General features: G+C 41.9%; 2 protein-coding genes across 2 annotated transcripts; one reads left to right on the top strand and one right to left on the bottom strand.

The window, feature by feature from the left end:
- Positions 1-4,836: 4,836 nt before the first annotated feature.
- On the top strand, positions 4,837-11,364 carry asb13b (ankyrin repeat and SOCS box containing 13b). The gene is made up of 6 exons (XM_039018253.1): positions 4,837-5,003; positions 8,011-8,210; positions 8,651-8,801; positions 9,092-9,226; positions 9,544-9,735; positions 10,020-11,364. Exons 1-6 carry the CDS (start codon positions 4,961-4,963, stop codon positions 10,181-10,183), a joined length of 885 nt encoding a protein of 294 aa, XP_038874181.1. The 5' UTR covers positions 4,837-4,960; the 3' UTR covers positions 10,184-11,364.
- A 1,898-nt stretch (positions 11,365-13,262) lies between these two features.
- On the bottom strand, positions 13,263-24,524 carry LOC120066479 (neuroepithelial cell-transforming gene 1 protein-like). Its single transcript, XM_039017879.1, has 13 exons — positions 24,233-24,524; positions 22,917-22,983; positions 21,451-21,513; positions 21,188-21,253; positions 20,828-20,935; positions 20,455-20,622; positions 19,235-19,297; positions 19,055-19,151; positions 17,359-17,435; positions 16,584-16,841; positions 16,240-16,410; positions 15,822-16,008; positions 13,263-14,961 (listed from the first exon to the last, which is right to left on the bottom strand). Exons 1-13 carry the CDS (start codon positions 24,370-24,372, stop codon positions 14,585-14,587), a joined length of 1,842 nt encoding a protein of 613 aa, XP_038873807.1. The 5' UTR covers positions 24,373-24,524; the 3' UTR covers positions 13,263-14,584.
- Between the last annotated feature and the right edge of the window lie 2,706 nt (positions 24,525-27,230).

Genomic DNA, 27,230 nt, shown 5'->3' with positions numbered 1-27,230 from the left:
GGTTTACTACCTCTGAGGGTTTAGAGCTTGAAGTAGTCACCTCATCCAAGTACTTGGGAGTATGGCTAGACGGTACACTGTCCTTCTCTCAGCACATATCCTGCAGCTTTGACATAATCGCTCCTCTTTCACTCCAGCTGCTAAACTAACTCTGATTCAGATGACCATCCTACCCATGCTAGATTATGGAGACATAATTTATAGATCGGCAGGTAAGGGTGCTCTCGAGCGGCTAGATGTTCTTTACCTTTCGGCCATCAGACTTGCCACCAATGCTCCTTATAGGATACATCACTGCACTCTATACTCCTCTGTAAACTGGTCATCTCTGTATACCCGGCGCAAGACCCACTGGTTGATGCTTATTTATAAAACCCTCTTAGGCCTCACTCCCCCCTATCTGAGATGCCTACTGAAGCCCTCATCCTCCACATACAACACCCATTCTGCCAGTCACATTCTCTTAAAGTTCCCCAAAGCACACACATCCCTGGGTTGCTCCTCTTTTCAGTTCGCTGCAGCTAGAGACTGGAACGAGCTGCATCTAACGGCTTTAATGAACTGGCAGCTGTATGCGTGTCAATGATGTTGCCATATTCTAGGACCGGTAGGAACATTGACTGCTTTCTACTATTAAGTGAGAAGCATTACCCTTTTCTATAGAAGAAGCTATAGAAAGATAGAAGAGTTTCATTCACATCTTCTTACTTAAATTAATCTATGTTTTTTAAAGGACAACTTATCATCTATCTAAATGCCAAGATATTTGTAAGTAGGGACACGATCAATATGGGCACCATCTAAGGTACAGATGCTCAAGTCATTTTTATGCTCTCTAGAAAACAACACATACTTGCTTTTTCCCACATTCAATACTAATTTAAGATCAATAAGGGTATTTTGTAAAACAACCAAAGCAGACTGTAGGTCAGATAGAGCCTGGTCGACAGTAGGGGCAATAGAATACACAACAGTATTGTCCACACACAGGTGCAGTTTAAAGAAAATCCCAGACAAACAAATATTGTTCATGTATTTGGTATTTTATTTGGATCCCCATTAACTGTTGCAAAAGCAGCAGCTACTCTTCCTGGGGTCCACACAAAACACAAAACATGACATAATACAGAACATCAATAGACAACAACAGCTCAAGGACAGGCACATGTAGCCTACATATCAATGCATACACACAAACTATCTAGATCAAATAGGGGAGAGGCGTTGTGCCGTGAGGTGTTGCTTTATCTGTTTTTTGAAACCAGGTTTGCTGTTTATTTGAGCAATATAAGATGGAAAGAAGTTACATGCAATAAGGGCTCTATATAATACTGTACACTTTCTTGAATTTGTTCTGGATTTGAGGACTGTGAAAAGACCCCTGGTGGCATGTCTGGTGGGGTAAGGGTGAGTGTCAGAGCTGTGTGTAAAAATAGAAGTACACAGTAAAAAGTACTGTACCCAGACTATACCATTGAGGGAGACTTTTTGTTATATTTAGGAAGCTTGACTGAACACCATCAATAGATAGGCTATACATTGGCTTCTGTCAAGTAGTTTTTAACCAATTACATGCTGCCTGATCTAAGCCAATTGAAGATAGCCTCTGAACTAACAGTGAATGATCAACCGTGTTGAATGCCTTGGAAAGGCCAATAAAGAGGGCACCGCAATATTGTCTCATATCCATACAGTTTACTACATCATTTACTACGAGGGATGCAGCCGAGATAGTGCTATGACCTGGTCTAAAACCAGACTAATGAACATTCAGAATACATTTCATAGATAATTAAAGATCTTAGCTGATAATTGAAGGATTCTAATTTGTTTGCAAGGAAAGAAAGTTTTTAAATAGTTATCATAGAAAGGATCAGAATGTTTAGCTTACCATTTTGCTAAACTAGTATTTCTTCACATTTTAAATGCAGCAATGTGCACATGGCGGTAAGTCTATGTGCAAATGTTCCAAAATACAATTTGCGGGAAAATACATGCAAGCGGTTTCATGAACAGAGATGGAAATATCCGTTAGAAATTTAGAAAGAGGGGAGATCTAAAGATGCAACAAATATCATGGGTTGCTAATATGACTAGCCTTTGGCTGCTAGACAATGAAATAAAGTTTTTTGGAAAACCAATAGAACAGGAGAGCGCATATGAGGAAGTCTTTATAAAATAATTGCCTCCACGTTTCTATGCTGGGATTTTGGCTATAGGCTACTTTGAAGCAAGGTAAAACATGCCTCATAATATGAAGTAAAATGTCCAGGTTTCAAACAATTAAAGAACAGGAAAAATATAACGATGCTAATGATTGGCCTAACCATCTTCTGGTAGATGGAAAGGCTTTCCCAAAAACCTTCTCAATGAAATATTAACCAGCTACAACGTAGCCTATGCCTACCTGGCAGAATGATATCATGATTATTTGCATCAATCCAGTTGCTACAGAAACACTACAGAAACCAAACAACAGTGCTAGGTGCCTGCACACTTGAATTAAAGGGTAACTACAATCCGAAATCAAAATGTTGTACATTTTCTCCAGGCCTCCAATGTGGTCTGATGTGGTTTAAGCATTGTTATGGACATCCTAATTGATCTGTTTTAATAGTAGGCCTACTATTAGCCTACTTGCACAGTACAGTTTTGATTAGCTGACTTTGAAAGACCAATATTGGATTTATAAATTTCGGTCATTCAAAGTGGCATATTTTGTCATAGAATTTTTCACACAGGGCGTCTTTCCGTGGCTGGGCAGGCTGTTTGGAAAATGTTTGGCAAACTTAGAAGACCACTTCTCAAGCCACCACTACATCAATGGTTATTTTGGTCACGACCGGTCACTTCCTTTGTGAATAGGGAGTAGACTACGTGAGCCGCCTTCCAAAGTTACACTGTATATGCAAAAGTATGTGTACACCTCTTCAAATTAGTAGATTCGACTATTTCAGCCACACCCGTTGCTGACAGGCATTTAAAACCATGCTGACACGTCCCTAGGAGGGGTGCGTCACTTGAGTGGGTTGAGTCGCTGACGTGATCTTCCTGTCTGGGTTGGCTCCCCCCCCCTTGGGTTGTGCTGTGGCGGAGATCTTTGTGGGCTATACTCGGCCTTGTCTCAGGATGGTAAATTGGTGGTTGAAGATATCCCTCTAGTGGTGTGGGTGCTGTGCTTTGGCAAAGTGGGTGGGGTTATATCCTGCCTGTTTGGCCCTGTCCGGGGGTGTCGTCGGATGGGGCCACAGTGTCTCCCGACCCCTCCTGTCTCAGCCTCCAGTATTTATGCTGCAGCAGTTTATGTGTTGGGGGCTAGGGTCAGTCTGTTATATCTGGAGTATTTCTCCTGTCTTATCCGGTCCTGTGAGAATTTAAGCATGCTCTCTCGAAATCTCTCTTTCTTTCTTTCTTTCTCTCTCTCGGAGGACCTGAGCCCTTGGACCATGCCTTAGGACTACCTGGCCTGATGACTCCTTGCTGTCCCCAGTCCACCTGGCGTGCTGCTGCTCCAGTTTCAACTGTTCTGCCTGCGGCTATGGAACCCTGACCTGTTCACCGGACGTGCTACCTGTCCCAGACCTGCTGTTTTCAACTCTCTAGAGACAGCAGGAGCGGTGGAGATACTCTGAATGATCGGCTATGAAAAGCCAACTGACATTTACTCCTGAGGTGCTGACCTGTTGCACCCTCGACAACCACTGTGATTATTATTATTTGACCCTGCTGGTCATCTATGAACATTTGAACATCTTGGCCATGTTCTGTTATAATCTCCACCCAGCACAGCCAGAAGAGGACTGGCCACCCCTCATAGCCTGGTTCCTCTCTAGGTTTCTTCCTAGGTTCTGGCCTTTCTAGGGAGTTTTTCCTAGCCACCGTGCTTCTACACCTGCATTGCTTGCTGTTTGGGGTTTTAGGCTGGGTTTCTGTACAGCACTTTGAGATATGACTAAATTTGATTTGATTTGATTCTACATTTGGATTTACACAGGTTAGTGTGATGTCTTTATTAATATTACCTGGATCTGGGTCTTCTTCCAATTAAGTTACTGCAGAAGCATGGATGTTCAACTTTCTTTCAAGTTGGTCCATGTTGGAACCAGAACCGAATATTAAGAAAAATATATTTCTGTCTGGAACCATCATTCGTTGCAACCTGGTCTCAGAGCATTTCATATGATTTTGTATGCAAATCTAGACACTCCTTTTAGCATGATATGTTACATTTCATATGGTTACATGAAACAGATGGTTACTTAAGATAGAAAACGAAAGCAGGGTGGTTGGTCGGGGTGGATGGGTAGGAGTATAATGCAAATGTCTAGCAACCCAAAGGTTGCGAGTTTGAATCTCATCAACGTTAGCATTTTAGCTAATTAGCAACTTTTCAACTACTTACTACTTTTTAGCTACTTTGCAACTACTTCCCCTTCCCCTAACCATAATCTTAAACCTTTAAGCTAACCCTTCCCCTAACGGTGACCTTAACCCTTTAACCTAACTCCTAACCTTAACCCCTAACCCCTAGCTAGTGTTAGCCAGCTAGCTAACGTTAGCCACCTAGCTAGAATTTTTAACATATCATACGTTTAGCAAATTCCTAACATATTGTACATTTAGCAAATTCGGAACATATAATATGAATTGTAATTCATAACATATCATATGAAATGGGAAATGGACAACCACAAATGAATACATACCATAAGAAACGTAACATCTCATACTAAATGGAGTGTCTCATACAGGATAATATGAAATACTCTGAGACCAGGTAACAACAAACTACATATCCCACAAGCCATTGATGTTCTTTTTAGTTCTATGTGCTTCTAATTTAAGCCATCATCCACCACTATCAACAACGTTACTGCAGCAATGCTTCACTGGTCTTCTCTGCGTTTTAAAATGCATCAATTTATTCTGCAAGACTAGAGGATATAATATCTATAGCTAAATGGAGATTACTCGTGCCAGACCATCGCTGTTTGGAGATATAGGTGAGTTGTTTTATTTGTGTCTCGCCTGTCTGAAAGTTCAAAGAGGCTAATGCTCATGACGTAAACAGCATGAATGCTTAACCCACAATCAAAATTATAGTAAAATATTTGTCATGCCTCTCCCTTGTTGAGTATTTTATTTAGCTGGCTTATTCAGGCCTAATATTAGAAAACGTTCTGCTCTTCCTTGTTTTACTGACCTAATTTGAGACCATCCAGCTAAGCTTGTTATAACAAGCTATTGACCAGTGTATTAGAGCATGTACTATTTTGTAGGCTACGTAGGTAACCTAGGTGATCCTTATATAACATTCATTCGCTGTATCTAGCTTTTTGCCGACCAGATCATTAATCTAGCCAATGTTGTCTAGATGTAATACATTTAGGTTAGGGCAATGCCTATGCATGTCACCAACCATCACATAGACAGACAGCGGACGTCAGCAATGGGTAAGCCTCGTGGGGAGGGAGGGGCGGGTTTATGACAGGATTCACGTGGCGTGAGAGCGGCGTCTTGGACCAATGATTTATTGCCCTGGAGCTTATAAAGGGTTTCAGCGATAACTCAAGATCTAGCACCGTGTTTTTTCAGTGCTTTACTTGGACTGAAATAGTTGCCGGTACTCATTTTGGGTGCCGCTAGTATTTATGTTTAGGTGCAGGGGCTCCACAATACTTTCGAGCTCATATTCTATAGTAGGAACAAGAGCTGAAGCGTTAGAAAATGTGAGGTGCCGGTTTTGTTCCGAACTTCACCCCCCTGCCAGAACTCCCCCCCCCTTTGCGTGAAAGCGCACACACTCAACGCATCATTGTTGTGACTTGCTTGCTAGTTGAGATTTCTGCTCTTCACTCCGTTGTCAGTTTAGCCTACATTTCACTGATCTTAATAGCAGAAAGCATTTGTTTTATTTGTGCCCTTCAAGGCAGCTGTCAATGATCACGTTAGGCTTTCTATCATTTTTTTTTTATGGCGGTTTGATTTATGGCGGTTTGATCGAGGGGGAAGCACTAGTAATGTCTGCAGTTTTCGGTTTGGCTATTTGTTTCAAGTGTATTAGTCTATAAATAAATCTCTTTGCCAAAATTCGTCATCTCTCCCATGTCTTATTCGACTAGTAGTTGTTCCGAAATGTTTATTGCTTGCCCACATTTTACTCCCTCCTCTATGTTTAATGTAACACACACACACACACACACACATTCATTATTAATTTCGGTTGCCTATCCTGACGTGAAGTTTGTTCTATAGAAAGTATTTGACTCTAGCCACAAAATTAAGGAAATTAGAAGGGGGAGGATTTAAGCAAGGCCATTTACTTGCCTGCCGAAATCCCCCCCCCCCTTCTAATTTCCTTAATTTTGTGGCTGGAGTCAAATAATTTCTGTGGCACACACTACTGGTCAACATGAGCTACCAAATTGATTATGAAGTGGGCTTGCTGAAATCCCCTTCTAATTTCCTTAATTTTGTCACTAGTGTCAAATACTTTATGTGGCACACATCAGAGTCAAATACTTTCTATAGAACAAACTTCATGTCAGGATAGGCAACCATAATGAATGTATGTGTGTTATATTAAACATAGAGAGGGAGGATTCTGACAGGGGGAAGATTTTCGGCACAACACTGGTATTCAGCTCCAGTGAGCTCCTGCCCAAATCAAGAACTGACATTATTTAATAATAAATACAGACATAAATTAAAGGCCTACTTTGTGTAATGAGCTCAAATAATTTGACTGAAAAATATATAATTGCCCTCTTTGTATCATGAAAATGAGATCAACAGTTATTGGGCAGAATAAATAGATACAGGCATCATACAACATGTGCATGTGCAACGGATGTGAAATGGCTAGCTAGTTAGCGGTGGTGCGCACTAGCATCCTTTCAGTCGGTGACGTCACTTGCTCTGAGACTTGAAGTAGTGGTTCCCCTTGCTCTGCAGGGGCCGCGGCCTTTGTGGAGCGATGGGTAAAGATGCTTCGTGGGCGACCGTTGTTGATGTGTGCAGAGGGTCCCTGGTTCGCGCCCGGGTCGGGGCGAGGGGACGGACGTAAAGTTAAACTGTTACACATGTACTGTCTGTATCATACAGTGAGCTTCAAAAGTATTGGGACAGTGGCAATTTTGTTGTTGTTTTGGCTCTGTACTCCAGCACTTTGATTTGAAATGATACAGTGACAATGAAGTTAAAGTGCAGAATGTCAGCTATAATTTGAGGCTCTTTTCATCCATATCGGGTGAACCGTTGAGAAATTACAGCACTTTTTGTAGATATCCCCCCCGTTTTAGAGGACCAAAAGTATTGGGACAAATTCACTTATATGTGTATTAAAGTAGTCAAAAGTTTACTATTTGGTTCCATATTCCTAGCACGCAATGACTACATCAAGCTTGTGACTCTACAAACTTGTTGGATGCATTTGATGTTCGTTTTGGTTGTGTTTCAGATTAATTAGTGCCCAATAGAAATTCATGGTAAATAATGTATTGTGTCATTTTGAATCACGTTTTTATTGTAAATAGAATAGAATATGTTTCTAAACACTTCTACATTAATGTGGATACTGCCATGATTACAGTTAGTCATGAAGGAATCGTGAATAATGATGAGTGAGAAAGTTACAGGCACACAAATATCATACCCCCAAGACATGCTAATCTCTTACCATTACAATAAAATGGGAGGCTAGCATTTCTTTTTGGGGGGGTATGATATTTGTGCGTCTAACTTTCGTACTCATAATTATTCATGATTCATTCAGGATTATCCGTAATCATGGTAGCATCCACATTAATGTAGAAGTGTTTAATAACATATTCTATTCTTATTTACAATAAAAGTGACTCCAAAATTATTTTGGACGAAGTGCCAAAGTGGTGGAGTCATAACAACAAAACATGTGTCACTGTCCCAATACTTTTGGAGCTTTTGGAGCCCAATACTTTTTGGAGCATATATAGGAATTCATTGCTTTTCTCCCTCCCTCCCTGCCTGCAGCTCATGGCCTGGGGTTCTGGACAGACCGTTCGGCGGTACACGAGGCAGCAGCCCAGGGCAAGGCTCTTCAGCTACAGAAGCTGATCCAGGGAGGGGCAGCAGTCAACATAGTGGCTGTGGACTCCATAACCCCCCTCCACGAGGCCTGCATACAGGGACAGACACAGTGTGTCCGGTTGCTGTTGGACGCTGGCGCTCACGTGAGTCAGAGGGCTATTTTTCTCTTGTGACAGGTCTGTCGGTAGTGGTACTACTGCTGAATCTGGAAACCTTAGGGTGGTGACTTATCTGCAGTAACCCCTACATGCAAACAACTGTGACTGTTTCTGTGAGGGCCGGGAGACATTTGAATAGAAGCCAAATTCAGAATCTGAGGGGGAGATAGTCCCTGGGAGCCTAAGGGTTTTTAGATTTGAAATTACACATTGATTTGTTATAAGACTTATAAAATGGACCATCAATAGTTCAGATTCTCTATTTAAGGACTCTTGAGGGGTATCGGTGAACAACAAATGTTGTGCTGTAATGTTGATTTGTGTCTGTCTGTCTGTCTGTCTGTCTGTCTGTCTGTCTGTCTGTCTGTCTGTCTGTCTGTCTGTCTGTCTGTCTGTCTGTCTGTCTGTCTGTCTGTCTCACTCAGGTGGATGCGCGGAACATTGACGGCAGTACCCCTCTGTGCGATGCCTGCGCTGCGGGTAGCCTGGAGTGTGTGAAACTACTCATACAGCACGGGGCTACGGTCAACCCTCCGCTGTTCACCTTCTCACCCCTCCACGAGGCCTGCATGGGGGGTACATGTTCATGTGTTGTGAGGGGGGGGGGGGGGGGGGGGGGGGGGGCGGCAGTCCTGGACGCCACACACACAATATAAAGAACACACATACACTGGGATAATGGGATACATCTGCATTGCTTGCTGTTAGGGGGTTTTAGGCTGGGTTTCTGTATAGCACTTTGTGACATCGGCTGATGTAAAAAAGGGCTTTATAAATACATTTGATTGATTGATATTGTGTAGTTAGTCCCCCTCAATACCCAAGTGTCAAACTATGACTGACGTGTGTGTGTGTGTGTGTTACAGGTAACTCTGACTGCGTTCAGCTCATGATAGACGTGGGAGCTCTGATGGAGGCCCATGACTGCCACTTCGGCACACCGTTACATGTAGCGTGTGCCAGACAACACTTTGACTGCGCCAAGGTGCTCCTCAATGCAGGTGGGTGAACCACATTGTGGTAATATTATTTCAAAATGTTGTTTTGCTCCTGATCATTCAAAGACCATTAATGGGACTGTGCTCTCTCAAGTAAATGAGTAACCTAACCTTAAAAATAAGGTGAAATTTGAGAGATTGAGAAACTTCAAACGTACATTTGAAAGCGTTACATAAATTCCAACCCTAACTTGATCTTGAAACTTTGCAGTTAAAACAATTTTCTGTACTTTTTGATGCAGGTTGTAATTTTCAGAATGTGTGTAACGGTAAGTCTCGACCACTTCCCTTTAAAATCAAACCTTTTCATCTTCTCCAAGGGGCGAACGTGAACGCTGCCAAGCTCCACGAGACAGCGCTCCATCACGCAGCCAAAGTAAAGAACGTGGATCTGATCGAGCTGCTCATTGAGTTCGGTGGGAACATATATGCCAGGGACAACCTGGGCAAAAAGCCCATCAACTACACAAGTCAAGGGTCTCCCACCAATATCTGCCTAGAGTTCTATGAAAGTAAGTATTTCCACGTAGGTAGAAAAGACTAGAAAAGTCTAGAGATTATCCTATGTATGAAAATATGATCTTCAAAGAGAGATTTTCACACTACTGAGCAGAGCTGAGCTGCATTTGTTATGCATCCACCGTAGTTGCTGGAACCATGCTGGAGAGGACAATGTGAAAATAAAATATTTAAGAAAATATTAGAACCTCACAATGCAGTTCAGGTTGGCACAACAGTATGAAAAGGGGTAATATAATATAATTATCTCAACTGACATGCTTTCGCTCTTTCCCAGATACTCCCCTCAGTCTACAACAGATCAGCAGGATAGCTCTGAGAACAGCACTGGGCAGAAGAGCCCTGGACGACGTGTCCAAACTGGGCTTGCCCAATCGCATCACCTGCTACCTCTCATATCAGCCACCACCAGATCTGGACTTGGACTTTGACTACTTCTAACAAGCCCCATCCTACTTCTAACAAGCCCCATCCTACTTCTAACAAGCCCCATCCTACTTCTAACAAGCCCCATCCTACTTCTAACAAGCCCCATCCTACTTCTAACAAGCCCCATCCTTTTTACGAGTCTGTTTTGTCTTGTGCCGAACGATTCCACTACATAGGAATAAGCCTGGTCCCAGGTCTGTTTGTGTTTTTGTCAATGCCAACTCATTGTAATGCTGACATTTTTCCACCAATTAGCATAACAATGGCTGATTGCACAAACAGACTGGCACTCAGACTAGATGGGAATGAAGATGCAGGGTAGCCTGGTCCCAGATCTGTTTGCGCGTTCTTGCCAACTCCTATTGTCATTGTCAGGCTAAAAACACATTGACAACGACTATAGGAGTTGTTTATACAATACAAACAGATCTGGGACCAGGCTAGAAGTAAGAGAGCCCAAACTCATTTGTTAGAGTTATGGTTTCAGTTAAACTACAATGAAAAGTAGGGATATAAATGTAAGCTTACTGATGTGACAGGTGTCAGCTAGCTATGCTCGAAAGACTGAGGGCGATACTCAATCTGTATCGCTGAAGGGTTATATTTCTATTCATCTGTAAAGGTCATTTCTGATTGAGCCGAGATATGCAGCGTTCACCTTAAATGCAGTCTCTACGATACGGATCGAATCTAGGCCTAAGCGTTCCCACTAAGCATAGTCTTATGCTTGGACCCAGATCTATTTGTCCTGCCTTATGTTTGGGATGTTGTGCCTTGCCAACTGCAAGACGGCACAAACAGATCTGGGACCAGGCTAGTCTGTCCAACCTTTCTGAATTCTTAAATCTTTTAGCTAATCTTTTAGGATTGTGTAATTATGTGTAAATATCAAACATATATGTTTATTTTGAATAATGTGTATATAAACTATGTAAATAATACAAATTATTTGATTTATGTAAATTCCATGAATACTGTATATGTCTATTTTGAGTTTATAAGTGTTGCATTTTGTCTTCTTCTGTATGGTTGGAGTGTTAGAAATTAGGGTGTTGTCGCAGGGGTCAAGTGCACACCCCTTGAAATGAATTTGCTATCATATTAATTGATTGTATTGTTAATACTTTTTACTCTTCCATTGTTGCTTTACTGAAAATAAATGATGCACACTACCAGTCAAAAGTTGGGACACACCTACTCATTCAAGAGTTTTTCTTTGTTTTTACTATTTTCTACATTGTAGCATAATAGTGAAGACATCAAAATTATGAAATAACACATATAGAATCATGTAGTAACCAAAAAAGTGTTCAACAAATCTAAATATATTTTATATTCTTCAAAGTAGCCACCCTTTGCCTTGATGACAGCTTTGCACACTCTTTGCATTCTCTCAACCAGCTTCATAAGATAGTCACCTGGAATGCATTTCAATTAACAGGTGTGCCTTGTTAAATGTTAATTTGTGGAATTTCTTTCCTTCTTAATGCGTTGAGCCAATAAGTTGCGTTGTGACCAGGTAGGTGTGGTATACAGAACATAGTCCTATTTGGCAAGAACAGTTCAAATAAGCAAAGAAATTACTTTAAGACATGAAGGTCAGTCAATCCGGAAAATGTCAAGAACTTTTTGCAACTTCAAGTGCAGTTGCAAAAACCATCAAGCGCTATGATGAAACTGGCTCTCACAAGGACCGCCATAGGAAAGGAAGACCCAGAGTTACCTCTGCTGCAGAGGATACGTTCATTAGTTACCAGCCTCAGAAATTGCAGTCCAAATATGTGCTTCACAGAGTTCAAGTAACAGACACATCTCAACATCAACTCTTCAGAGACTGCGTGAATCAGGCCTTCATTGTCAAATTGCTGCAAAGAAACCACTACTAAAGGACACCAATAAGAAGAAGATAATTGCTTGGACCAAGAAACACGAGAAATGGACATTAGACCGGTGGAAATCTGTCCTTTGGTTCCAACCGCCGTGTCTTTGTGAGATGCAGAGTAGGTGAACGGATGATCTCTGCATGTGTGGTTCCCACCGTGAAGCATGGAGGAGGAGGTGTGATGGTGCTTTGCTGGTGATACTGTCAGTGATTAATTTAGAATTCAAGGCACACTTAACCAGCATCGCTACCACATTATTCTGCAGCGATACGCCTTCCCATCTGGTTTGCGCTTAGTGGGACTATCATTTGTTTTTCAACAGGACAATGACCCAACACACCTCCAGGCTGTGTAAGGGCTATTTGACCAAGAAGGAGAGTGATGGAGTGCTGCATCAGATGACTTGGCCTCCACAATCACCCGACCTCAACCCAATTGAGATGGTTCGGGATGAGTTGGCCCGCAGAGTGAAGGAAAAGCAGCCAACAAGCATATGTGGGAACTCCTTCAAGACTGTTGGAAAATCATTCCAGATGAAGCTGGTTGAGAGAATGCCAAGAGTGTGCAACGCTGTCATCAAGGCAAAGAGCATCTACTTTGAAGAATCTCAAATATGAAATATATTTTGATTTGTTTAACACTTTTTTGGTTACTACATGATTCTATATGTGTTATTTCATAGTTTTGATGTCTTCACTATTATTCTGCAATGTAGAAAATAGTAAAAATAAAAAACCCTTGAATGAGTAGGTGTGCCCAAACTTTTGACTGGTACTGTATTATATGTTGAAACATGTATACCGAGTACCAAGCAGTGGCATATTCACAATACTTTTTGAAGAGAAATGCATAACTACTGTGTGGTTAACATTAGCTTTTATCTGAAATGACAAACTGTCACAGTTAACAGTATGTTGGAGAATGGGGAAGGAACATCTTGTCTGGTGGATGTAGCCGTGGAAGTAGGGGCTTTCCAGGGTTAAAACGATTGCGCAAGTAAGCATGGTTTAGCGGTCACTGTCAGCTTCCGAGCATGCTGACACACACACACACACACACGCTAGAGGACTTCCTCTTTCTTCACATCAGAGGTCTTGTTCTCTCCACTAGTGACAACTGACACACACACGCTAGAGGACTTCCTCTTTCTTCACATCAGAGGTCTTGTTCTCTCCACCAGTGACAGCTGACACGGAAATCTCACAGCATCGAAGCTCTTTATTTTTAATTGAAAAGGAATTAAATATCAGACACACACAGGTAGCTTCTCACAGATTTCCCCTCGGATAATCTTTAATTGGTCTTTCCCTTTTCACTATCCATACAAAGCATTCCAGTGATACTTCTTCCCTTTCTTTGCACACAGCATAACTTGTGGTTGATCATGCAGTTTCATGCTTCTCTCACCTCCAGTTCTCAAGAGAACCCATTCTGAAACCTTTACTTTCCCACCATTAATACAACTCAGTTGCGGTTCAATTCTCTACCCTTCTCTCCTTCACGGATTTAAAAGGAACGGGCTGGTTTAAGGAATATGTTAGAAACTCCCCTTCTGCCGTACTTACACTAATCCAAGACTTCTAAAATGTGTGAGAGTGAACACTTCCTTGTGAAGGAGGGTAGAGAATCGGCACACAAGTTAACAAGCCTTCTCATAACAACATACTCATTTCATCCTTTGTCACCTTTGTCTCCACAACAACACATCAGACAGTTGACTAATATTTGCATGTGGTCTGCACTGTGTACACTACTGAAGAGCAACCTCAACACATGGTGCTGCATGGAAAGAGAGACTCCAGTCTCAAAATGGCACCCCATACCCGATATAGTGTAACTACTTTTGACCAGGCCACATAGGGCTCTGAACCAAAAAATACATGGAATAGGCTGTCATTTGGGACACAGAGAAACGGCTCAACGAAGCCAGCACGGGCCTTTTTCCTTTTTAATAGTAACGAAGGACACACTGACCAACCCTGTAGAAATAATGACTTATCAAATCAAGTGGTTAATAAATTCCAGTTCCAAGCAACATATATTCTTATTCTAAGAGCTAAAACAGTGCTATTTTGTATAAAAACAGAGTTAGTCATTTTAACATAAAAAGTGTAAAATCCTAATTCTCATAACCGCTGTAAACCATTTTCAGTCACATTGGTTGGCAAATATCATTCCCTTGTAAAGTAAACCAATAATCTTTTCTAAAACTTTTTTTTCTCCTGAAATTTACAGAACTCTTCAGTTTTATTGGTTTGCAGTGCACACTGGACGGATGTGATTGGACAGTTTTGACATAGCTGCTACATGGTCGTCATGGTACATCACTGCTATTTGTCAGACATATTATTTTATGCAAAATCACTACTTGACAGACAGGTGCCAAGGAAATTCACGAGTAGCCTACACATTAATATCACAAGTAAGAAGTCCAACATAACACCATAGAAGAAGACACAGTAAAAATACAAATGAATGAAGGTGTACAGGTGTAGACATCCCACTGGCCTCCATGGACTCTTCCGTTCTCCTAAACCCCGGTCTCTTTCCTCCTGCGATGCGTACCACGGCTCCACTCTCTTTTGATTTTACTTGAAGAACCAGACCTGGGGAGTGTCTCTGTGCCTTTACACCCTAGGATTGCCTCACCGACCTGGGAGCAGACGTTCTCATCTGCCCCCACCATATCAGACATGGACACCACAGAAGAACGACGCTTGGCCCTGGTCATGGTTGTAGCCTCACTGTGCTGATCTCTGAGTGGCGCCCTCTGCTGTCGAGGTTGGGCGTCGATGGCGCTGCGGAGACAGTTGAGCCACTGCTGCTTGTGGAAGACGTCGTTGACCTGCAGGGTGTGAGACTGGCCGTGGGTCGGGTCCAGGGAGGTCACGCGGAACACGTTCTTAGCTGGAGGACAGAGAGAGAGGGAGAAAAATTGCAGATGATATAAACTGTCGTTCATGGTAAAACACATCCACATATAATACCTCCTAAAGCACAACTGGAAGAAACTGCACATCTCCTAGGTCTCAGTATGTCCCAAAGGATCATGAACCCAGTAAAATATAGGTGGTGTTAACGACACACAGGATAGTGTCAGCAACTCATAAACTGGGCATTTAATCCTGAGTGCAGAGATCTACTTGTCCAACGCATTTTGAAAAAGGACACAAGGAATTGAAGAAAGTCTAATTGAAACAATTGAGCCCCAGACCATAACTCCTCACCTTTCTCCCCCTGGCTGAAGGCCCTCCCATAAGGAACAGACAGACCCTGCAGTAACTCACCTTTCTCCCCCTGGCTGAAGGCCCTCCCATAAGGAACAGACAGACCCTGCAGTAACTCACCTTTCTCCCCCTGGCTGAAGGCCCTCCCATAAGGAACAGACAGACCCTGCAGTAACTCACCTTTCTCCCCCTGGCTGAAGGCCCTCCCATAAGGAACAGACAGACCCTGCAGTAACTCACCTTTCTCCCCCTGGCTGAAGGCCCTCCCATAAGGAACAGACAGACCCTGCAGTAACTCACCTTTCTCCCCCTGGCTGAAGGCCCTCCGATAAGGAACAGACAGACTCTGCAGTAACTCACCTTTCTCCCCCTGGCTGAAGGCCCTCCCATAAGGAACAGACAGACCCTGCAGTAACTCACCTTTCTCCCCCTGGCTGAAGGCCCTCCCATAAGGAACAGACAGACCCTGCAGTAACTCACCTTTCTCCCCCTGGCTGAAGGCCCTCCGATAAGGAACAGACAGACTCTGCAGTAACTCACCTTTCTCCCCCTGGCTGAAAGCCCCTCTGAATGACCCTCCCATGCGTACGTCTCCATCCTGCAGGTCCTCCAGAGCCAGGTCTCTGATGGGGAGGGGCTGACGGTACACCTGGTAGCAGCTCCGCTCATTACGCGTCACCGGCCTCGTCAGCACCAGCAGCTCAGAGAACAGGAACACATGCAGTTTCTACACAACACACAGAGTTATCATAACACGCCTGGTACTGTGAAGCACTGTGACAACTACTAATGTAAAACACTCTTTATAAATACATTTGATTAATTGAAGGGGGGGGGTCAACTTTACACTGAGAAGAAAAACAGAAAGCCTGGATACATATTAGTTGGAGGGGGGAGGGGGCATAAAGCCATACAGAACAGGCTGTATTGCTATACAGCGTGTCTGAACAATGCTCACCGAGCCACTCTTGTTGCGTAGCTCTCCATGACACAGCAAGATCTTGCAGTTGTCGATGAGCGGGTCTTTCTGCCTGTCATCCAGATACTCCAGCTTATTAATGTAGTACTGACTCTCTGACTCTCCCTTCCTCATGTTGATGTCAGACAACACACCCTGGATGATGGCCACCTGGAATCACAGTGTTACACTTCAGTCAAGTATTAAGAAAGTTATTTTTAATAAATGTTTAATTCTATTAGCATGTATGGCTGTATCATTTGTAACTTTATGATGTATCTGATAACTGTGTGTATGATGATGTCAGTGAGCAGCGTAGGGTAGTGTGGGTGCTCTCTACAAACCGCTTTCTCCAGACAGGGTACATCAGGGTGATCTGGTGGTGTATGCCTCAGTATCTCTCTCAGCAGTAGGGGGTATTTGACCAGCCGGCTCCTGGGTATATCCAGGAAGCTCCACAGGTCCAGCTTCCTACTGAAGGGAGACTCCAGGCAGCGCTGCAGGAAGTCCTGAACCCTCCGGTCCTGCTTCTTCTGGTCCAACAGGGCCTTGGCAGCCAGCTGGTTACTGCAATAGTCTTTGTAAGCATTCAAACCTGGCAACTAGAGGAAGACAGGGGGATCATGAAGATGAGTCTACACATTCTCTTTTTCATTCCCCAAAAAATAAAGAAATGAAAGAAAAGTAGTTTCATCCCTGTACGCATTCAGACAAGGAAACTTGGAAGAGAAGAAGACAGTGTCATTTTCAGATCATGGAAATGTGTCTGCTTTTTGCTTTTTAAGCCAAAGAGAAGAAGATGATCCAAGATGGCAGCTGACTCCTCTCTCTCTAAAGACGGGGAGAAGAAGGTCAAAGATGGCATCTGCGGATGAAGGCAACAGGTGGGGGCGAGAGCATGAAGCTGGGTCTACATTTCATAAATAAACAAAAACACATTCATTCTAAATATTGGCGATGTGAGAAAGATTTTACATTTCAAGTTTATTTGCAATGTGTAATTAATACATTGGAAATCTTACTCACTCGACCTCTCGCGATAAAAAATTTGCCATAAAGAAATATACAAATACACAGACAATATCCATAAACCCAATACACAAGAGAGGAGGCACCTACCCAGTCCACAACGATCTGTCCAATCTGACCAACTGTTCCATTAGGTCCGGTGCCCTTTGCAAGCTTATCCAACAAGTCTGTAACAAGGAGAAACACACGAACAAAACTCTATTTGAAGAGGATATTTATTTTCAAATAGTCTTGTCATAGTCACTGGTTTAGTAGCCACCAGAGGGCGTATGGTGGGTTACTAAACCAGTAGCCACCAACTCTCAAATAAAGAGTTGGCAACACTTTTGACACTAAGGCTTAGGGCTGGGGTCAATTCCATTTCAAATTTAGGAAGAAAATGGAAAATCCAACTCCAATTCTTGAAACTAAAAGGTAATTAAAATGAACTGGAATTGACCCCCAACCCTGTTGAGGCTAGTAGTGAATATGACGAAGACCTAGTACCTTCATGAAGTGGAATGTAAGAATATGACGAAGACCTAGTACCTTCATGAAGTGGAATGTAGGAATATGACGAAGACCTAGTACCTTCATGAAGTGGAATGTAAGAATATGACGAAGACCTAGTACCTTCATGAGGTGGAATGTAAGAATATGACGAAGACCTAGTACCTTCATGAGGTGGAATGTAAGAATATGACGAAGACCTAGTACCTTCATGAAGTGGAATGTAAGAATATGACGAAGACCTAGTACCTTCATGAAGTGGAATGTAAGAATATGACGAAGACCTAGTACCTTCATGAGGTGGAATGTAAGAATATGACGAAGACCTAGTACCTTCATGAGGTGGAATGTAAGAATATGACGAAGACCTAGTACCTTCATGAGGTGGAATGTAAGAATATGACGAAGACCTAGTACCTTCATGAGGTGGAATGTAAGAATATGACGAAGACCTAGTACCTTCATGAGGTGGAATGTAAGAATATGACGAAGACCTAGTACCTTCATGAGGTGGAATGTAAGAATATGACGAAGACCTAGTACCTTCATGAAGTGGAATGTAAGAATATGACGAAGACCTAGTACCTTCATGAGGTGGAATGTAAGAATATGACGAAGACCTAGTACCTTCATGAAGTGGAATGTAAGAATATGACGAAGACCTAGTACCTTCATGAGGTGGAATGTAAGAATATGACGAAGACCTAGTACCTTCGTGAGGTGGAATGTAAGAATATGACGAAGACCTAGTACCTTCATGAGGTGGAATGTAAGAATATGACGAAGACCTAGTACCTTCATGAAGTGGAATGTAAGAATATGACGAAGACCTAGTACCTTCATGAGGTGGAATGTAAGAATATGACGAAGACCTAGTACCTTCATGAAGTGGAATGTAAGAATATGACGAAGACCTAGTACCTTCATGAGGTGGAATGTAAGAATATGACGAAGACCTAGTACCTTCGTGAGGTGGAATGTAAGAATATGACGAAGACCTAGTACCTTCATGACGTGGAATGTAAGAATATGACGAAGACCTAGTACCTTCATGAAGTGGAATGTAAGAATATGGCGAAGACCTAGTACCTTCATGAGGTGGAATGTAAGAATGACGAAGACCTAGTACCTTCGTGAGGTGGAATGTAAGAATATGACGAAGACCTAGTACCTTCATGAGGTGGAATGTAAGAATATGACGAAGACCAAGTACCTTCATGAAGTGGAATGTAAGAATATGACGAAGACCTAGTACCTTCATGAAGTGGAATGTAAGAATATGATGAAGACTTAGTACCTTCATGAAGTGGAATGTAAGAATCCAGATCTCCAAATATATGAGTTAGCTCCTCCTCTGTCATGATGGAGAGCTTCAGCATGGGATCGTGATATGCCTGTTGAACAAGAAATGAAAGCTAAGGTCAATCAGCTTCACGAGGGGAAGAGACAAACTTGTTAATTGAATCATTTATTGTACCTTTCGTGCCATTTGGAGGTCTTCAATAAGGTCCTGTTCTCCTCTGGATAGCTCATGAATGGCCTCGAGAGAACATGAAATATGTTGTTAATAAGGCTCGCCACTTCCGAATTCATCATTTATTACATACCAGACAAAGAGTACATATCGAACTCAGACACAAGCAGCTAACTATGACATCAATCCCCTTACTACATACTAGGGCTGGGCGACATGGCCTAAAAATCATATCTTTTTTTTGTTGTTGCTGTTAGCTGTACGTGGTCTTATTTTCCAGAATCAATGTTCATTGATACTCACGTTTCAGTAGTGTCTGCTCTGCGTACAATGAGTATTTGAGACATAAAAATGGTATCATTAAAAAGGTTAACTTTTCTATTACAGTAATGAAATGTCTCAATGTGTTTCGATGTCCATATGACCAATTCCCAAATGGAGAGTTGAAACCGCTTGTCAGAGAGGAAGAAGTGATCTCTCAACTTTGTTGGTGTGAGTGGCAGGGGGAGGGGCTTGGTGTGGGTGGCAGGGGCTTGGTGTGGGTGGCAGGGGGAGGTGCTTGGTGTGGTTGGCAGGGGCTTGGTGTGAGTGGCAGGGGCTTGGTGTGAGTGGCAGGGGCTTGGTGTGAGTGGCAGGGGCTTGGTGTGTTTGTAAATGGGAAGGTGCACACAGCACAGGAGCGAGAACGACAAAACAACATGAGAACAAGCAAACACTCAAAAACATTTAAAAAAAATTGTGATTCTTGCGATACAGACATTTGGAATATCGCGCTAAATGATCAATTAGAATAAATTAAATTCACTATATCACCCAGCCCTACTACCTATACTATAATTAAGCAATAATGCCAGAGGTGGTGTGGTATATGGCCAATATACCACGGTTAAGTGCTGTTCTTATGCGCAATGCTGAGTGCCTGGAGACAGCCCTTAGCTGCCGTATATTGGCAATATACCACAAACCTCCGAGGTGCCTTATTGCTATTATAAACTGGTTATCAATGTAATTAGAGCAGTACAAATAAATGTTTTGTCATATCCGTGGTATACGATCTGATACACCATGGCTTTCAGCGAAATCAGAATTCAGGGCTCAAACCACCCAGTTTATAATAAAGCAATAAGGCATGATATATTGTGATTATATTATGTTTGGCACAACGCATTATCTATAAAAGTCATTGAACTATGATGATAACGTGTGCTACAGTTGTATGTTACCTCCTGTCTCTTAATCTCTTTGGTGGAGAAGGTGCTCTTCTGGTGAACGTCCAGTGTTTCAGACCACAGAGTGCTGTTTCTGCGTTTGGGAGGTGTTGGGCCTGCTGCCTTACTGCACGACTTCAGGGACGCACCCGGCGACTTGCTGTCACCCCGCAGTGACATGTTCTGAAGACATGAGTAAAAATTTAGACATGCCAGAGTCTGGTCTCGGCTTCTCTGTCCGTGCCACTCTACTGTCAATCTCCTTCTCTATAACTTCCTGCTGTTCATTAAACAAAATCCACACAAAAAAATGATCTACTATCAGGTCAAGTGCCATTGGCTTCTGTCTGGAGTTATTACAGTGTAATACAGGGGGTATATACTGTACCTGGATGGTTTGACCAAAGCGTCGGACAGCTCCATTCTTGGAAGGGGAGATCAGGTTAGCCAGAGATGACACCCGACTCAGTGGCCGCACACGCTTGTTACTGGGCTCCTGGAATACAGAGGAGAGAAATCAGTGTTACGGACGGCAATCTGAACACATACCCAGGGGATATTACTAACGACCCTATCGCTTTGCTTTACTCCACTTCTCACATATCACATTTTATTGGTCACATACACATGGTTGCAGATGTTATTGCGAGTGTAGCAAAATGCTTGTGCCAATGTAAGAAATAATACATAAAAACAAAGCAAAGTTTCCTAAGGACTAGAAGTGAGGCAGTCCTCTCTGTCGACTTACTTTGAGGTCAAAACTGGACAGACTGACGGTGTCTTCATCCTCCTTTTTCTCTTTGCGTTTTCTCTTCTGTAAAAAAGGTACCAGAGAAGGCTCAGACTACAGTTAGTGACACTCACAAGGCCGTTAGGGGGGGGAACGGCAGGATATAGCCTACTGGTATGCTGTAAATACATATTTCACATGGAGGGGGGTGGGGGGGAATGTGTGATGCAAGTGTATTAATCCTCAGAAATCTTGTAACATTTGGTGGAGCCTTGGCTTACTTTGAGGTCAAAGCTGGACAGACTGACAGTGTCATCATCCTTGGACTCTTTATTTTTCCTCTTCTGTGGGAAAGATAAACACGTGTACAGAATGAGTGTGTTGCTAACCTTCACAAGACTTAAAAATGTGTATATACAGTACCATGCAAAAGTACTCAGACCCCTTGAATTTCTTCACATTTTATTGTGTTACAAAGTGGGATTACAATGGATTGAACCGTAATTTTTTTGTCAACGATCTACACAAAATACTCTAATGTCAAAATGTACGAGAAAAAAAAGAAGATTAATACAAATATAGTAGTTGCATAAGTATTCAGCTCCCTGAGTCAATACATGTTAGAAACACCTTTAGCATTGATTAAAGTTGCGAGTCTTCTGGGTAAGTCTCTAAGAGCTTTGCACACCTGGATTGTGCAATATTTATCCATTATTTTTTTCAAAATTCTTCAAGCTCTGTTGGGGATCATGGCTATTCAGCAATTTTCTAAACTTGCTAATGATTTTCAAGCAGATTTAAGTCAAAGCTTTAACTTGGCCACTCAAAAACATTGTCTTCTTTGTAAGCAACTCCAGTGTAGATTTGGCCTTGTGTTGTAGTTCATTGTCCTGCTGAAAGGTGATCTCCCCAGTGTCTGGTGGAATGCAGACGGTAGCAGGTTTTTATTCCAGGATTTTGTCTTTGCTTAGCCCCACCCAGTTTCTCTTTATACTGAAAAAGTGTATTCCTTTGCTGTTTTTTTCCTCCCAGCATATTTTGGAATATTTTTTATTCTGTATATTTGTATTCTTCTTTTCACTCTGTCATTTAGGTAATTATTGTGAGTCACTACAGTTTTCTCCCACCACAACCATTGAACTCTTTAGCCGTTTTAAAATCACCAATGGCCTCATGGTAACTAAATCTCTCTGCAGTTTCATTCTTGTCCTGAAGCTCAGTTCAGGACAACTGTATCTTTGATGTGTCTGGGTGGTTTAATACATAATCCACAGCATAATTATTAACTTGACTACGCTTAAAGATATATTCAATGTCTGATGTGTTATTGTTACCCATCTACCAATCACTGCCCTTATTTATGAGACTTTCAAAAAGCTCCCTGGTCTTTGAAGTTGAATCTGTGCTTGAAATACTTGACTGAGGAACCTTACAGATGTTGTATGTATGGGGGACAGAGGAAGGGTTAGTCATTCAAAAATCATGTCAACCCCTATAACTTCATACAGAGTGAATCCATGTAATTTATGTGATTTGTTAAGCCACATTTTACTCCTGAACTAATGTAGGCTTGTCTAAACAAAGAGGCAGAACACTTTTACAAGGCACTGTACATTTCACATTGAAATAAATGAAGTATTTATTTTGTACTGTGTTAAAGTTTATTGACTTGACTTCGTAGTAATTGAGAAAGACAGAGATAGATGCTGGTTTGATGTTGGCGTGACATTAGTTTAGTACTACTCACCAGGCTGAAGTCCCATGGTGTTCCTGGAGTCAGAAAGGTGAAGGAACTCCCTCTGCACAGTGGAGGTCTACAGTGAGAGAGAGAAAACAGGCAGAAATAAACACTATTTGAGATATTCATACTGTATCCCAACCCAAATGCCCCTACCTAGGGCATATGGAATCTGACTCTTTGACAAATCAGACACACACACACAAATCATACTTTTGGTGTTAAGTGTAGACTTACATGTTGATTTTGTCTACCCACACCAGACACGATCAGGACAAGCATATTGAAATATCAAAACGAACTCTTAACAAACTATATTAATTTGGGGACATGTCGAAAAGCATTAAACATTTATTGCAATGTAGCTTGCCAACCCCCATATAAAGTCCAAAGAAAAGAAGCCTGGAGGAGGAGAGATTACTAGAAACAAACTCGGGTTACCCTTTTATCTGTGGATTAATTGTCTGAGTAGAGGACAATGTGCGTTTCAGGTAAAATAACAACCCAATGTTTATATCCCGGGATAGCAACAGCAAGCTAGGTAAATTGGCATAAATGTTTAATGCTTTTCGATCTGTCCCAAAATTAATATAGTTGGTTCAGTTTGTTTTGATATTTCAACCTGTGTGTCCTGATCGCGTCTGGTGTGGGTGGACAAAAATCAACATGCGATGGGGGTCTGGTCAGTATGTTTGAGACAAAGCATACAACTTTCCTCTAAGGTGTTCTAGATAACCCTACAACACCGATATAGAAGAACAATGCCATATTTTGATGGACTCTTTCCTCAGAAGATAGTAAGCTCAGCATCAGATGCCTCTAAAAGGCTGTGGGGTGGTCCACTAATGTACTGCTATGGACGTAGTTAGCTAGCTAACTATTTTAGGCAAATTTGAGACTACTCAAACTTCACATTTGTTTGTCTAAATAAATCAAACGAACTAGTTAGCTACATAACGTTACTAGTTAGTATAGCCAATATACGTTAACTTAGCTAACTAACTACTCTAACGTTACTAGAGCGCAAATTTAAAATTATAGCTAACGATGCAGTGTTTGTTTGAGGCTAACTAACTAGAAAATGTAAACAGAGCACATGAACCACTCATATACATTAAAACCAGGGGACCCTAGCAGATACGTTAGGCTAACTAGCCACAGTAACGTCAGTACATGAAGGCCAAACCTGAATCCATATTTATTGAAACATTAATGATTTGCCATGTGATGTGACAAACTTTGGGTTCAAAATCTGGCTAGCTAATCTTTAATATTATTTAGTCAAAACACACATTTATGTATCAATATTACCCATCGCTCCTTACTTTTTAGAGTTGTTGACAGTGGCGGGGGAGGTTTCTGAGCTGACGACGGCTAGGCTGATGGTGGACGTTCTCTTCGAGGAAATCCTTCGACTCTTCGGCTTGTCTTCCACAGATAATTCGACCACCTCTGACTCCTCCATTTTAGAGGTTGGGTGTAGGAAGCTAGCTAATATTACTAATTCAAAACAATGAAATTATAATAGAACAGCAGCAACGATGATGAAAGAAAGAAACAAATCCGCAGTAAATCGATCAATCCAACCAAAAGTGACGGCGGAAGTTTGAATATGGCGGAATATCACAAATCGGCCAATAAGGAAAAAGCTTGAGGATTTAGAGTGGGAGGAGTTAATTTACTGAAAAGAATATTGAGGAGAACCACGTTGGCGGTCTCTGCGGTGCATCTCAGTAAATTCATTTCAGTGAGAAGCATGGCCGGATTAAACGATCAGTGCTGGTGTTTGCTAAAAAATTGGGAGTTGTTGAGAATTGTTTTTATTCTATTGGGTCTCTCTTTTCAGCAGAAGGCATTTGCTTTCCAAACTGTACGTTTTTCCCGCGATTGTATTTTGAAATCTGCAAAAGGGAAACTGACAACACCAACCAACCATAGATAATATAATCCATAGATGGCAGTTCCCATTCAAATCAGGACTGGCATCCATTGCTTGAGTACCCATTAGTTTAGCAGTCAAATTGCCAGGGTAAGAGGTTACAAATCCTTTCTATGGAGTATATGTCTGTGGCTATAATGCAACAAGTTGTATATTTGGCTTGCATGCTGCCCGAGAAAACCAGCCCAAACTGCAGTTTTCCCGACTGTAGGCATCCTGGTAACTGCCCAAATAAAGGAAACACTTGAGTAAATGAAGGACACAGTGTTATGGTGGGGGATGCATTTTTCTGGCATGGTTTAGGTCCACTTGTTGAATCTATGCCAAACAGTGGTGACCCGTTATTCAAGGCAGGTGGGGCAGGGCTTGCCTGTTTTGCATGTTATTTTGGCATTAATACGTGTCACATATCAGTTTGCAAACAATGTAAAAAAATATATATAATTGAGTTAATAAAGCTGCATACAAACATTCTCTTTTTTGTTTTCTTGAATAAGGCAGCTCCAAAATGCAGGTGTTTCAGCCTAGCTCAGTGCTTTCTGTGGTGGTGGGGCAAGCCAGCATAAAATGGTGCTCTGTGATTGGCTCAGTGTTCTGTCACTCAAGGGGAGACTACATCCCCGCCAAGTCTAAGACTAGAGTTACAAAATTCTAGCCCCTTGGGTGCTGCCATGGAGTTACATTAAAGTGCCTTTCGAAGAAGGCTCAAGGTCATTGGCCACAGATAAAATGACATCAAATCACGTTATATGTACAGTAGCTTTGATTGGACTGATCATGTCAACATACTTTCAAAATCTTAGCTAACGGTCATTATGAATCAAGTCAACAATCTACTGGCAAACCCTTTTTAATCCTTGACATATGAAGATAAATAATGAAGAGAAATTATAGATAAAATGTATCGATGCTCATCGGCCATTAGACATAATCAACAAGTTGGAAATCGCAAATTCAAAATGAGTGGTTTGGAAGGAATCAGTGACAGTGGCTAACTGCTAGCATTGCAAAGCAATCACTAGCCTGCTATTCAGTGGAGTGGCTGTGTGGTCCAAAATCTTGAATTAAGGGGATTGAGATAAAACTGTCCAGTTTGAGTGTTTGTTGCAGCTCGAATTCTGTCACTGTACATTTCAAAAGTGCTAAACAAATAGTTATATGACTACGTCCGTCCTAGCTCGCTCATTAATGTCTTAATCAAAATTACGGATAGCCTCTTATCCGCTTGTCGTCCCCTTTATGCCATAGTTTGTACATCTCAAATGACAGTAGAAACCAATTTTTTTAAAGTAAGTCAGCCATATCAATTATGCTTTTTTAAAGGCAGTAAATGAGGCTGACTGAACTGTTTTGCTGCCAGACAAGGCTCCGCTGATAACCAGGTGTAGCGGTGGTAAGGTGTTGGGACTGCTGTTGGGACAGCTTTATGTAGGCCCTAACAGTTTGTGGGCACTGTTTGTCACCGTTATAGTGCAATTAATGTATTTTTTAGTGTTGTGTGGTGACTTTGCTGGCATGCATCCCCACTAGGGTTGCACATTTTGGGAAATGTTTAGAGGTGGAAACTTTCCGTGGGAATTAACGGGAATATACGGGAAATAACGTGAATTAACAGAAATATATGCAAATAAATATTAATACCATTAAATGTTTTTTGCATTGGATATATCTACCATATCATATGAAGACAGACACATAAACCTTTTACCTTATCATAAGTATACATAATTGCAAATGATTAAATCCTTCTAATAGATATTTAAAAAACTATTTAGTTACGAATTGAACTTTAATTAAATGAGTTGACTCTTCACATGGAATGATTTCACTGAACAACAAAAGAAAGGGAATATTGAATGATCCCCAATGATCCATCGCATCTCCCAAAAACGTTTTCAACATACATCTGTAAAATGATAGTCTAGAAACTAAAGCTTTGGTTGTCTTCCTCTCAGGCTTCCACGTCTTCTCCCTGGACCTACTCAATGACCACCTCTTGAACATCAGACTCTGAGGCCTCATCTTCATTGTCACTTTCCAACCTTGTTGAGTTCAAATTTGCCCGGATGGCCACCAATTTTTCAACACTTGTATTGTTTAGCCTGTTGCGTGCTTTGGTGTGTGTGTTCCCAAACAAGGACCAGTTGTGCTCTGAGGTGACTGATCTTGGTGGGATTTGGAGGATGATGGAGGCAACAAGGGAAAGAGCCTCAGATCCACAAAGTTCCTTCCATCAGGGGGCTGATGAGATATGTTGGCACAACTGCCATATTGCATCTCCATCCCAAAGCCCTTGCTTGGAAGTGTACTTCGCCAGACTGCCAAGAACCTTGCCCTCATCCAGGCCAAGGTGGCGAGACACGGTAGTGATGACACCATAGACC

The sequence above is a fragment of the Salvelinus namaycush genome, chromosome 21 (genome assembly GCF_016432855.1).
Source record: "Salvelinus namaycush isolate Seneca chromosome 21, SaNama_1.0, whole genome shotgun sequence".
Lineage (NCBI taxonomy): Eukaryota > Metazoa > Chordata > Actinopteri > Salmoniformes > Salmonidae > Salvelinus > Salvelinus namaycush.
This window is presented reverse-complemented; position numbering and strand designations above follow the sequence as displayed.

What these genes read in the sequence shown, in the direction of transcription:
- asb13b (XM_039018253.1), top strand. Translation starts at nt 4,961, where the DNA reads ATGGAGATTACTCGTGCCAGACCATCGCTGTTTGGAGATATAG. An exon ending in ATCGCTGTTTGGAGATATAG is followed by an intron (nt 5,004 to 8,010) that starts GTGAGTTGTTTT and finishes CCCTGCCTGCAG; the next exon opens with CTCATGGCCTGGGGTTCTGG. An exon ending in TGTTGGACGCTGGCGCTCAC is followed by an intron (nt 8,211 to 8,650) that starts GTGAGTCAGAGG and finishes TGTCTCACTCAG; the next exon opens with GTGGATGCGCGGAACATTGA.
- LOC120066479 (XM_039017879.1), bottom strand. Translation starts at nt 24,372, where the DNA reads ATGGAGGAGTCAGAGGTGGTCGAATTATCTGTGGAAGACAAGCCGAAG. An exon ending in TTACATTCCACTTCATGAAG is followed by an intron (nt 17,436 to 19,054) that starts GTACTAAGTCTT and finishes TCCTTGTTACAG; the next exon opens with ACTTGTTGGATAAGCTTGCA. An exon ending in TTTCAGCCAGGGGGAGAAAG is followed by an intron (nt 14,962 to 15,821) that starts GTGAGTTACTGC and finishes TCTGTCCTCCAG; the next exon opens with CTAAGAACGTGTTCCGCGTG.